This window comes from Oncorhynchus gorbuscha, linkage group LG13, assembly GCF_021184085.1.
Source record: "Oncorhynchus gorbuscha isolate QuinsamMale2020 ecotype Even-year linkage group LG13, OgorEven_v1.0, whole genome shotgun sequence".
NCBI lineage: Eukaryota > Metazoa > Chordata > Actinopteri > Salmoniformes > Salmonidae > Oncorhynchus > Oncorhynchus gorbuscha.
This window is the reverse complement of record NC_060185.1, coordinates 44,667,836-44,680,708: the sequence shown is the minus strand read 5'-3', so window position 1 is coordinate 44,680,708 and position 12,873 is coordinate 44,667,836. Positions and strand designations below refer to the sequence as shown.

The window sequence follows — 12,873 nt, the reverse complement described above, 5'->3', positions numbered from 1 at the left end:
TCCTCCAAGACTGTTGGGAAAGCATTCCAGGTAAAGCTGGTTGAGAGAATGCCAAGAGTGTGCAAAGCTGTCAAAGGCAAAGGCTGGCTACTTTGAAGAATCTAAAATATATTTTGATTTGTTTAACACTTTTTTTTTTGGTTACAACATGATTCCATGTGTTAATCCATAGTTTGTCTTCACTATTATTCTACAATGTAGAAAATAGTAAAAATACAGAAAAACCCTTGAATGAGTAGGTGTGTCCAAACTTGGTACTGTACATAAGAAGATAAGCCAAAGGCCGTATCATACAACCGTCTCGGGGTACACTGTACAAACTACAGTCTCGCTCACGTTCTCTCTCTGGTTCATGTAGCCACACTTTAACTGTCCTCTTGGTGTGAATGATTTCACAGGAACTAAAATGTCACGTCATTGGTCAGACGCTCAATTGGGGTTCTGGGTCCATACGTATTAAGAGAAGAGACGCTAGAAAAAGGAGTGGAACCCTCTCTCTTTGCATGTTATGAACATCCCTTCTCATTCCAATATAGGAATAATGCTAACACCTGCAAAATCGTGATTTGTACAAATAACCAATCACCAGAACTACTGCTCGTTATCCTACGCATCTCATTCAGTCCCGACAGATTCTCTCGGTTAACACGCAGAATCTTTCCACGAGAGATTATATGGGCCATAGTAAAAAGTAGTCCACTACTTGGTACGCATACACACTAATGGTCCGAGGATATAATGTTGGATACGCTGGAAATGAGTTCCAAATGGAACCCTATTCCATATGTAGTGCACTACTTTTAGCCAGGGCCCAAGGGAGCCCTACAGTTTCTGTTGACAGCCAATCATTGATACACAGTGTACAAAACATTAAGAACACCTGCTCTTTCCATGACAGATGGACCAGGTGAATCCAGGTGAAAACTATGATCCCTAATTAATGTCACATGTTAAATCCACTTCAATCGACATAGATGAAGGAGAGAAGATTTTTAAGCCTTGAGACAATTGAGACATGGATTATGTGTGTGTCATTCAGAGGGTGAATGGGCAAGACAAAAGATTTAAGTGCCTTTGAACCGGGTATGGTAGTAGATGCCAGGCGCACCGGTTTGTGTCAAGAACTGCAACGCTGCTGGGTTTTTCACGCTCGGCAAATTCCCGTGTGTATCAAGAATGGTCCACCACCCAAATGACATCCAGACAACTTGACACAACTGTGGAAAAGCTTTCAGCACCTTGTAGAGTCCATGCTCCTACGAATTGAGGCTGTTCTGAGAGCAAAAGGGGGTGCAACTCAATATTAGGAAAGTGTTCCTAATGTTTTGTACACTGTACACTGTAAATGGCTGCAGCTGCTACATCATGGGAGCCACATCTGTGGGGATTTTGTGTTTCTTGGTTGTAATTTCATTACTTAGAATATTGATCTTCAGTCATCCTATTATGTAGGATACATAGTATTGTAAATAAGAATATATACATCTACATATTCTTATTCTTGTCTAATAATGTTCTTTATGATTTCATGTTGTGTGTGGACCCCAGGAAGAGTAGCTGCTGCTTTTGCAACAGCTAATGGGGATCCTAATAACATACCCCCCCACCAACATCGTAGATCAGAAAAATAAGCCTGCACAGGGTATTTCTGCTCCAAAGTGGATTCATTACCTGCATAGCAACCATGTTCAAGCATTTTCTCGCACGAGGGAATTCATATCCTGTGGTTGTTCAAAAGCATAGAAATAGAATCTCTCCAGTTCTGTGGTTGAAATGGTTAGCTTCCAACCTACAGCTTCATAGGAGTACACTGGCCGTAGTGTTGTAGGAGACAAGCAATAACCCACATACAACACTGCTCTGTCCATGTCTTGATTCACTGCAACCATCTGGTGTGTGGCAAAAAAAACATTTATATATTTCATTAAAACTGTAACTCACGATACATGATTAAAAAAAACAACAATTTATTACTATCACACAACAGCATTCGATGGACTCGTACCCACTACTGCACCCGTCAGCCGGTTGCTTACAACAGCAACTGTACTCCCCTCCATAAGTATTTGGACAGCGAAGCAGAAAATGGACTTCAGCATTTTGGCTTTTAGATCAAATTATTCACATCATGAGACAGTACAGAATGTCAGCACGAGGGTATTTTCATACATGTGTTTTAATGTTTAGGCCCCCCATTTGAAGAAGTCGTTAGTATTTGGACACATTCACGTAGTGTAAAGAAATCAAAAGTTGAGCATTTGGTTCCATATCCCTTGACCCTAAAGACTACATCAAGCTTTTGGCTCTACAAACTTAATGGATGCATTTGCAGTTTGTTTTTGGTTGTGTTTCACATTATATTTGGCCCAATAGGAAATGAACGATGACTGGAGTAAATATCTTTCTATGGGAGCAGATGTTTCTGAACACTTCCAAATGAATCCTGATAGCTACAACAAAACATGCTAACCTCTCACTTGTTACCAACAACAGGAGAGGTTAGTATTTCTTGGAGGGGAGGGGGGGGGGGTGGATCTTTGTGCCTCTAACCTTAACTCATCATCACTCACGATTCATTCATGATTACTGATAATCATGGTAGCATCCACATCAATGTAGAGGTGTTCTGAAACATTCTGTTCTTACTTACAATAGACGCTTGTAGGGTCACAAGCTTGATGTAGCCATTGAGTGCAAGGAATATGGGACCAAATACTCAACTTTCAATAACTTTAATAGACTAAGTGAATTCGTCCAAATACTTCACCAAATGGCTGGAATAGATACATAGTCCCTTCATTTCAAAACAGTAAAACAGATGTGTTTGAAAATACCCTCAAGTTAAAGGTGACATCCTGTACTCTCGCCTCATAAGAAACATGGGATCTAAATGGAAAGTTATTGTCACGCCCTGACCTTAGTATTCTTTGTTTTCTTGATTATTTTGGTTAGGTCAGGGTGTGACAGGGGGTGGTTTGTCCTGTCTAGGGGTTTTGTATGTCTATGGTTAGTTGCCTGTGTCTGCACTCGTTTATATATACCTTCACGTTCCTTTTGTTGTTTTGTGAAGTTTGTTTAGTGTTCTTCGTTTCATTAAAAAGAAGAATGTATTCACATCCCGCTGCGCCCCTGGGGTCTCCTCCATTCAACGAACGTCACAGTTATCCTCACTGTCAAAATACATATTTAAAAGGATTGTTTAAAATAAATGAACAGGGGGAAAAAAAAGGAATTGAACGAAAACTCCCTGGTCAATTCTGTCGGCCACCTAGTGGGTGGGTTTTCTGGGGTTGAATTCAAGTTATTGTGGGAGCCACACCCGCATATCTTGTTGCGCACCTTCATATGGAAAATCTGAATATCAACTACTTAGACGTGCGTAGGAAAGGTGTACATTTCCTACGTCCGACTCTGCCCCGATGAGAAAAGGCTTGAGTGTGTAGTAAAACGATGTCATTGGTGGTGATTGTGAATGATCTACTGTAATGCGATCTGATTGAATAGGGTTTTGTACTATGGAGTGTTGTATGACAGTTAAAATACTCAAATATTCCTTCTTAAGTACCGGCAATAGAAGATGTACCTGTTTGAGGTCTCGTTTACAAAATCAAAATCCATAAAATGTTTCTTCAGCATAGCAACGTTATTAGGCCAGTACAGGGTACCCTGCTTTTAGGTCCCAATGTCCTCTCCTCTTTCTTCTCTTCTCACAGGGTAAAGACAAGACGGATGTAATAAACAGATGGAGGGAGAGAGGGATGAGAGAGACCTGTTTCTACTCGTCCTCCTCTGTGCTGGAGCTGGGCGGTAGGAGGACACACTCCTGTCTTCGGCTCTTGGACGTCCTCCTCTTCCTCCTCCCTGGCATCTTCAGCCTCCTGTGGATCACATCTAAGACACACAACACGCACCCCTTGTTAGAACAACTGAAAGAGGCTTAACAGTAATGATAATGCTCAGTTGTAAAAGTTAGGGTCCTATAAAATCTGATTTTCTTTATAAACATTTTTCTTTTAGGCTTCCGTTTTTCCCGTTATCAGGTTTTCGCCTTCAAAATGAACACTTATTTAATAGTAAAACAACCAAATCATATGTTCCAAGTCCACAACAATGCTTAAACCACATCTGGAGACTACTGTTTAGGTCTGGTATAAATCTAAGAGATGTTGACCGTTGTTTGGTTAGTGATGTTTCTGTAGCACGCACGTAAATGCAGAGTTTGCAAAAGGTCCTCTGGTCAATTTCCCCAAAAATGTTACATTATTTTTAGGAACTCTGTCAGGGTCTCAACTTACTGTTAAAATAGCAGAATAACACAAGGTGCAATTTCGAAATGTAGTTGTGCATCAGCAGTTTTCCTCAGTCACTGATAGTCAGTCAATTAGCCCATGTCAGCTATTTTTAGATTGCTAAGTTAGTTTAGCGGGCAGCTATCTAAACTTGTAATCATGTTCGAATTACAGGCTGGGGGCCCCCATTGATTTTGTTAGTCAGTCTCACACAGATATCATATTCAAAACTGCAAACATTTCCCTTAAATTAGCTACACCCCATGGCAAAATGATTTACTCGTAAATTAACTCTAAAACTATCTCTGCTGTCAAGAGGGGCGCCATTAAAATGTTTTGCTCACAATGTGGGTGGGTGGGAAGGGGGGTTTATGATCAGATTTTTTTGGGTATGCAGTTGTCCCCTGGTGTAGACATATTGAGCAACTGCAGCCCGCATGGCTGTGCCGTTTCAGAAAGGTAAATACAAATCACAGATGCATTTTGTTAATATATTATGATCATTTTAGGCAAATTAATAATGTTCTAAGTTCAATAAAAAAAAATATATCGTTGAATTCCATTTTCATGTCTGCATTCCGTAACGCAGATTTTATAGGGCCCGTAAGGAGTGTGTGTTGGGGGGTGGGGGGGGGGTGAATGCCCCAATGAACCCACCTGCCACCCTGTCGTAGTCCTGCTTGGAGTCGTGCCAGTACATGCTGGGCGTTGTGCGCCAGTGGCGGTAGAGGCGCGTGTGCAGCACGGACAGCACCAGCAGCACCAGGAGGAAGCCCAACGCCGCCGCCGCCCACACCGCCTCGTCTGTCCGCGGAGTGGGCAGCATCCTGTCACCGGGTCCAACCACAGCGGCCCCTAGCGGAGCTATGGTCTCAGTGCACTCGCAGTGGCCCACCCTACCATCACAGTCTGCTCTCCTGTCCTGGCTGTTTGCCTGAGTGACAGCCAGCTGTTTGGGCTGACTCTGAGACAGAGGCTTTTTCCTCTTGGTTGGAGAGTCCACGGGCTGTGTGTCTCCCTCGTGTCTGCTGCTCTTCTCCTCTCTCTCCTGGATGTCTCCCGTTTTCCCGCTCTGCCTCTTGTCCTCTGCTTCGTTCTGGTTCACCCAGTCTGTTTCTCTCACTTTGCCCCTGGGATCTTTTTCATTAGTGTCATTTTCTCTGCGGTGAGGTTGAGTCACTTTGAGTTCTCGGCCCGTGCCTCCCTGTGTATCCCTCACTGTGGCTTGGCCCTGTGCTTCAGGTTGGAGTGTGGTTCCATGTTTCTGGACTCTGTTCGGCTCGGTTCTGTCCAGGGTGGTCCGTCTCTCTTTCTCCCCCTCCTTCCTGAGTGCAGCTCGGCTCTTGCGGACCCTCCCTCTCCTCCAGTCTGTCGCCTCCAACCATCCATCCAGAAGAGAGAGGGTCTCCTCACAGCACTGCCTCAGAGACTGGTTAGGATCAACAAAAAGGCTCACTCAGTAAATCATACAAACAGTAAAACAATTCTATGACAGCTTCAAGACAACCTGTTTGCAGGGAATTGCAGTAGGTTCGCCAAATACCACAAATGTCAGAGTGCAGATTATTTGATGTATATTGGTTCTTTAAATGTGGATAAGAGTGCTGAAAATGTAATGACTTTCAGGTTATTTGTTGATGTGAAAATCTAAATGCACAGATTTGATGGTAGTGTCATTAGATTTGGGGTGGAATGGGGTCCCCAGAAATACCACTGCTTTATGCTGTCTTTTAAACTTTCAGACATGCAGTGCCCTCTCCTCTCTCTGTCTTCTGGCTCACCTTTTGCTTTGGGTATGCGTGTTTGTGATCTGCAGGATGGGTCAACAGCAAGTTATACTGTCTGCTTTGATCCACGGCGCCACGGTTCCCGTGTGCCGCTGTCGACTGCAGCCAATCACAGACCTCCGACGTGGTCACATGGGACAGCTCCAGCGTGCGACCCCAGGACACCAGCGCTAGCGGCTTCAACAGGATAGAGATTCAGTCACCACAGGGTCATGTTCAGTAGGAACCAAAAGGAAGACAACGGGTAAGTGCTATCTCCATTTATCCAATAAGAAACACTTGTTTTCTCCTTTGTTTTGTAACTGTGTGCCCTAATGAACACAACCCTCATTTCAATGACAGGCCACTCTGAAGATGTGTTCCCCATTGATAGAGGGAACATTCTGGTGTCTTGTTTCACCGTCGTGACTTTGTCTATGCATCTGTTGGGGTGTCAATTGAACGCCCTGCTGTCATAGTAGACATATTTTGCGAGTAGGTATCCGTTTTCAGTGTAATCTATAATCTGGGATATCAGCCATTTCACAAATTAGTACAGAGTAGATGGTAAATCACTTCTACTGATATCTAAGTCTAAGTAAAGGCAATGTTTCCTTTGATACTGTCTTTCTTGTGTGTGTGACTCACTCACTCTGTGTTTGCTGAGGTCAGGGTGTGGCGTTATGATGTAGTCAGACAGACAGCAGTGGCCCAGGACAGACAGCAGGTCACGCTGACGAACAGGAGCACACGGATGGTACAGCAACACTGTTGCTCCATGCTACACACACACACACACACACACACACACACACACACACACACACACACACACACACACACACACACACACACACACACACACACACACACACACACACACACACACACACACACACACACACACACACACACAGTAGAGACCGATTAGAGTTGGACAATCTGTTGTGGTAATACTGGACTAATGAAAACAAATTGGCTATCTAATATGTGAGGTTGTGTGAGGTTGTGTGTGTGTGGTGTCAGGGTTTTAGTGGTTACCTGCAGGTTGTTGAGCCAGCGCTGAGGGGGGCAGTACAGGTACTCTCCACTCTCTGCTCCTACAGTCCGGTGAGCACCACTACACAAACCACCCACATAAAGACAGTTTAGTAAAAGGCACGCAACACAGGAATTGACATGAAGCTCTCAGAGGCACTTGCCCATCAGGCAGGTCAGGAGCAGTTTTTATTTATGGTTTTGGTCACTTGCCCAGAAAATGTATATGGCTGTTTACATACAGATTACATTGCCACATTAAAGAGTTATTGCAAAGTAATATACATGAATATTTGCATGAGAAATGGAGTGCACATTTAACAGCCTGTCATATTTACCTGGATTTGACACAGGTTCCCAGGTGTGTATGTATTGTGTGTTCTTGGTGATGTAACACTTCCTGTGTGTGTGTGTGTGTGTGTGTGTGTGTGTGTGTGTGTGTGTGTGTGTGTGTGTGTGTGTGTGTGTGTGTGTGTGTGTGTGTGTGTGTGTGTGTGTGTGTGTGTGTGTGTGTGTGTGTGTGTGTGTGTGTGTGTGTGTGTGTGTGTCCGCCCGCAGCATCTTACCTGTTGGGGATAGTGTGATTGTATGTGATGGGTGTGTCCATGCAGACGTGCTCGATCCGCTGAGGTCAGACAGGAAAAGAGGGCAGACCTATGTATCAGCGCCAGGCGTGATTTCTCATTCTATATTTCAGAGAGGCATGTTTAGTTCTAGATCATACATTTCTACGTGAGCGTTCTGCAACGCAGTGCCCTGCTGAACGGGGCTCAGGATTAGGCAACGTTTGCATGCTATCCTTCCAGACAGAAACACTGCGGTATGTTGTCTTGTTGACAATTTTGTTTGAATTTGCATTGAATTAAATTGAACAGGTCATGTGTCCCCTCTAGCAGAAAAATAAACACAATAAAATGCTCTTTTATAGTATATTTGTGTAAAGAATCTCCAAAGCTCCAAAGACTTATCAGTAATAGCTACAATGTGATGTGAAAGAACGTGCTCATAAGGAAAGATAAAGGCTAGCTCATTGTACTTTCTGTTTGACAAGTTGAGTGATTTACCTGTGGGGGATACTTTGTGTCAATGCTAGCAATCTTCTGCAAACAGAGGAGATAGACCTGGTTTACACTGTGTTTCAGCAATGGATTTGCTTGGGAAAATGCACACAACAAATGCACAATATTACGCCAGGTGAACACAATAAATAGGTTACACAATCGTCAATGCTCAAGCTTGCGTTAAGTGAACATGTAATTCGTGCTTACAGTAGTTTACTACCAGTCTTTATGTATGTTATGCGGAACAGCGGTTCAATGGGTCAAGTGGTTAGCTCCATAGTTACCTGGGTAGTGGACTCTGGCCAGGAAATCACAGGACAGCTCCACACAACTGACGGGGGCAGGTCTCTCCCCAGCAAGAGCTGCCAGTCACAGAAACGCCATCATACAGATAAAAACGGTCACAGTTTACGTGCTGTTTTGAACGGTAACATACAATCGACGGCACATATATTCGCCATGTCATTGCATTGATGTGATAGCTATGGTTTTTCTTCGCGGTCGTTATGCAGATTGTCTAGCTATTATAAGCTGGCAATACAAAGTCAAGTGAAGTGACATGTCGCGACAACTTTTACTTCACTACAATCCTAAAGAAAATGGATGTACTTTTTACTCCATACATTTTCCCCTCCACACAAAAGTACTCGTTACATTTTGAATGCTTAGCTGGACAGGAAATTGGTCCAATTCACACACTTATCAAGAGAACATCCCTGGTCATCCCTACAGCCTCTGATATGGAAGAGTCACTTGACATACATGCTTCGTTTGTAAACACACATGCTTCGTTTGTAAATTAGTTCGGAGTTTTTGGGAGTAATAAAAAAAACAAGAACATGGTTCAGTCTGGTTACTGGGTGACTTTCACTTTTACCTGAGTCGTTTTCTATTAGGGTATCTTTACTTTTACTCAAATATGACAATTGGGTACTTTTTTCCACCACTGCATATGGCCGTATAAAATAGTCCATAATGATTCGTATTGTACCTTGCCATTGTCACAAGCTTTCCACGTCGGCCTAGCAGCACGAGACAGAACCAAGCACAGCCACAGCCCGGACAGCAGAGTCGACAGCGGTGGAGACATTCTTCTTCACACAATGGACAGAGCGCGAATCACGGCGATAGTATCGTCTGAAGTAATATCTTAAAATAAATACATCATTTTTTCAAAACAACCATTGGTCAACATTTGGATCATCCCATTCCTGTAGCTCCCACGTCGAGAACCATCGGTGCGAACTACTGCAAAAGCCCTCTCTGCTGGCACTGAGCGCAAACATCCAGTGCAAGGCGAGGCATTGATGCTGTTACAGCAAAGGGCTATCCGACAAAAAATACAGTATTCGAAGCTCTCTTTTTTCTTTACCTTACCGTTAACGTTAGAACTGGCTACGGCAAAGCAAATGGGACAGAAAATGTAGGTTATTTTTTCATGGTTCCTACTCATTTCTTCCACACGGTGGCGCCAAATTATCACTTAACCGTCTGAACGCTGGAAACCGAGGACAGGCGCGCTTCAGCACTCGACTGTCCGGTTCTGTGAGTTTGTGTGGCCTACAACTTCGCATCTGAGTCGTTGTTGCTCATAGATGTTTCCACTTCACAATAACAGCACTTACAGTTGACTGGGCAGCTCTAGCAGGGAAGAAATTTGATGAACTGACTTGTTGGAAAGGTGGTATCCTATGACAGTGCAACGCTGAAAGTCCCTGAGCTCTTCAGTATGGGCCATTATACTGCCAATGTTTATCTTTGGTGATTACATGGCCGTGTGTTCGATTATATACATCTGTCACCAACGGGTGTGGCTGAAATTGTCGAAACCACTCATTTGAAAGGGTGTCCACATATTTTGGCCATTTAGTGTACTTTATTCCATGGTCATTCGTAACTTTGTTCAGTCATTTGGTCCGGCGTCCTCATACATTCATTGTTAAATCTTATCATTGCATATTTATGCCCATACTTCACATTTTTTATAGCCACTATGCCGCATCAGTTGGGCTTCAGGTGATAATGCTTATTTCAGCAATAAGGCACGAGGGGGTATGGTATATGGCCAATACACCACAGCCGTGGTGTATCAATGTAATTAGAGCAGTAAAAATACATGTTTTGTCATACCCGTGGTATACGGTCTGATAAACCATGGCTGTCAGCCAATCAGCATTCAGGGCTCTAACCACCCGGCATTCGAGCCCTGAATGCTGATTGGCTGACATACCCGTACCACATACCTGTACCACTACTAAAATCTCTGAAACTGGAAACACTTATCTCCCTCACTAGCTTTAAGCACCAACTGCCAGAGCAGCACCTGTACATAGGCCACCTATAATTTAGCCCAAACAACTACCTCTTTCCCTACTGTATTTATTTATTTATTTATTTTGCTCCTTTGCACCCCATTATTTGTATTTCTACTTTGCACATTCTTCCACTGCAAATCTACCATTCCAGTGTTTTACTTGCTGTATTGGATTTACTTTGCCACCATGGCCTTTTTTTGCCTTTACCTCCCTTATCTCACGTCATTTGCTCACATCGTATATAGACTTGTTTATACTGTATTATTGACTATATGTTTGTTTTACTCCATGTGTAACTCTGTGTCGTTGTATGTTTCGAACTGCTTTGCTTTATCTTGGCCAGGTCGCAATTGTAAATGAGAATTTGTTCTCAACTTGCCTACCTGGTTGAATAAAGGTGAAATAAAAATAAATAAAAAAACGGTCAAAAGTTTTAGAACACCTACTTATTCCAGAGTTTTTCTTTATTTTTACTATTTACTACATTGTAGAATAATAGTGAAGACACCAAACTATGAAATAACACATGCAATCATGTAGTAACCAAAAAGTGTTAGACAAATATATTTGAGATTTGAGATTTTAGAAATAGCCACCCTTTGCACATTGTTGGCATTCTCTCAACCAGCTTCATTAGGTGGTCACCTGGAATGCATTTCAATTAACAGCTGTGCCTTCTTAAAAGTTGATTTGTGGAATTTATTTCCTTGTTAATGCTTTTGAGCCAATCAGTTATGTTGTGACAAGGTAGGGTGATAGCCCTATTTGGTAAAATACCAAGTCCATATTACGGCAATAACAGCTCAAATAAGCAGAGAAACGACAGTCCATCATTACTTTAAGACATGAAGGTCGGTCAATCTGGAAAATTTAAACAACTTTGAAAGTTCCTTCAAGTGCAGTCACAAAAACCAACAAGTGCTATGATGAAACTGGCTCTCACGAGGACTGCCACAGGAAAGGAAGACCCAGAGTTACCTCTGCTGTAGAGGATAAGTTCATTAGAGTTGCTGCACCTCAGAAATTTCTTCCCAAATAAACGCTTCACAGGGTTCAAGTAACAGACACATCTCAACATCAACTGTTCAGAGGAGACTGCGAATCAGGCCTTCATGGTCAAATTGCTTCAATGAAACCACTACTAAAGGACACCAATAAGAAGAAGAGACTTGCTTGGGCCAAGAAACATGAGCAATGGACATTAGACTGGTGGAAATATATGCTTTCGTCTGATGAGTCCAAATTTGAGATTGTTGATCCAACCGTCATTTCTTTATGAGACACAGTGTAGGTGAACGGATGATCTCCGCATGTGTGGTTCCCACCATGAAGCAAGGAGGAGGAGGTGTGATGGTGTGGGTGTGCTTTGCTGGTGACATTGTCAGTGATTTATATAGAATTCAAGGCACACTTAACCAGCATAGCTACCACAGCATTCTGCAGCGATACGCCATCTCATCTGGTTTGTGCTTAACGGGAGTATCATCTGTTTTTCAACAGGACAATACCCAAAAACACACCTTCAAGCTGTGTAAGCTCTATTTGACCAAGAACTAGAGTGATGGAGTGTTGCATCAGATGACTTGGCCTCCACATCACCAGACCTCAACCCATTTCAGATGGTTTGGGATGAGTTGGACTGCAGAGGGAAGGAAAAGCAGCCAACAAGAGCTCAGCATATGTGGGAACTCATTCAAGACTGTTGGAAAGCATTCCTCATGAAGCTGGTTGAGAGAATGTCAAGAGTGTGCAAAGCTGTCATCAAGGTAAAGAGGGGCACTTTGAAGAATCTCAAATATAAAATATATTTTGTGTTTATCATTTTTTTGGTTACTACATGATTCCAAATGTGTTATTTAATGGTTTTGATGTTTCCACTATTATTCTAAAATGTAGAATGTAGTAAAAATAAAGAAAATTACTTGAATGAGTAGGTGTGTCCAAACTTTTGTCTGGTACTGTATATTTGATATTTTTAGTAAGGGGCACCATTTTTGGAAATTGATCTTCAGGCCTACAAAAGAGTGGCCAACCCTGCTTTATGGACATATCAAAGTTCCAGAGTGGGATCTCTGGTACTGTTAGAGTAATGGTCCAATTTGTCTGCAATTTGTAGGATTCAAAATGGTCGCCCTCTGCTGGTGATTTGTGAGATCTGCAATGCTACAAGTAAAAGGAGGTTTGTGATTGGTTACATAGCCTGCTATGCCAATTTCTCTGTGTAAAATGGGCCTTAACCTTAAAACTAGCAGAGATCCCACTCTGTAACTTTGATATGCCCATAGGGTATATTATGTTCAACAATATATGTGTACAAACAAATTGCCAAATCAAAAATAGTATATTTTCAATATTAATATTAATATTTGTCAATATTCATAAATTAGTGTAAGAAAATTGTTAT

The 12,873-nt window shown here is 42.5% G+C and overlaps 1 protein-coding gene across 2 annotated transcripts; it reads right to left on the bottom strand.

The window, feature by feature from the left end:
• Positions 1–1,893: 1,893 nt before the first annotated feature.
• LOC123992963 lies at positions 1,894–9,593 on the bottom strand. 2 transcript variants are annotated; one of them, XM_046294635.1, is made up of 9 exons: positions 9,146–9,593; positions 8,439–8,516; positions 8,158–8,193; positions 7,660–7,718; positions 7,097–7,175; positions 6,708–6,836; positions 6,071–6,253; positions 4,947–5,718; positions 1,894–3,891 (listed from the first exon to the last, which is right to left on the bottom strand). In XM_046294635.1, the coding sequence occupies exons 1-9, from the start codon at positions 9,242–9,244 to the stop codon at positions 3,776–3,778; spliced, it is 1,551 nt and encodes a 516-aa protein (XP_046150591.1). In that variant the 5' UTR covers positions 9,245–9,593; the 3' UTR covers positions 1,894–3,775. The 2 variants fall into 2 exon arrangements, with proteins under 2 accessions (XP_046150591.1, XP_046150592.1); XM_046294636.1 differs by having other exon boundaries at positions 8,158–8,246; positions 9,146–9,206.
• Positions 9,594–12,873: the final 3,280 nt, after the last annotated feature.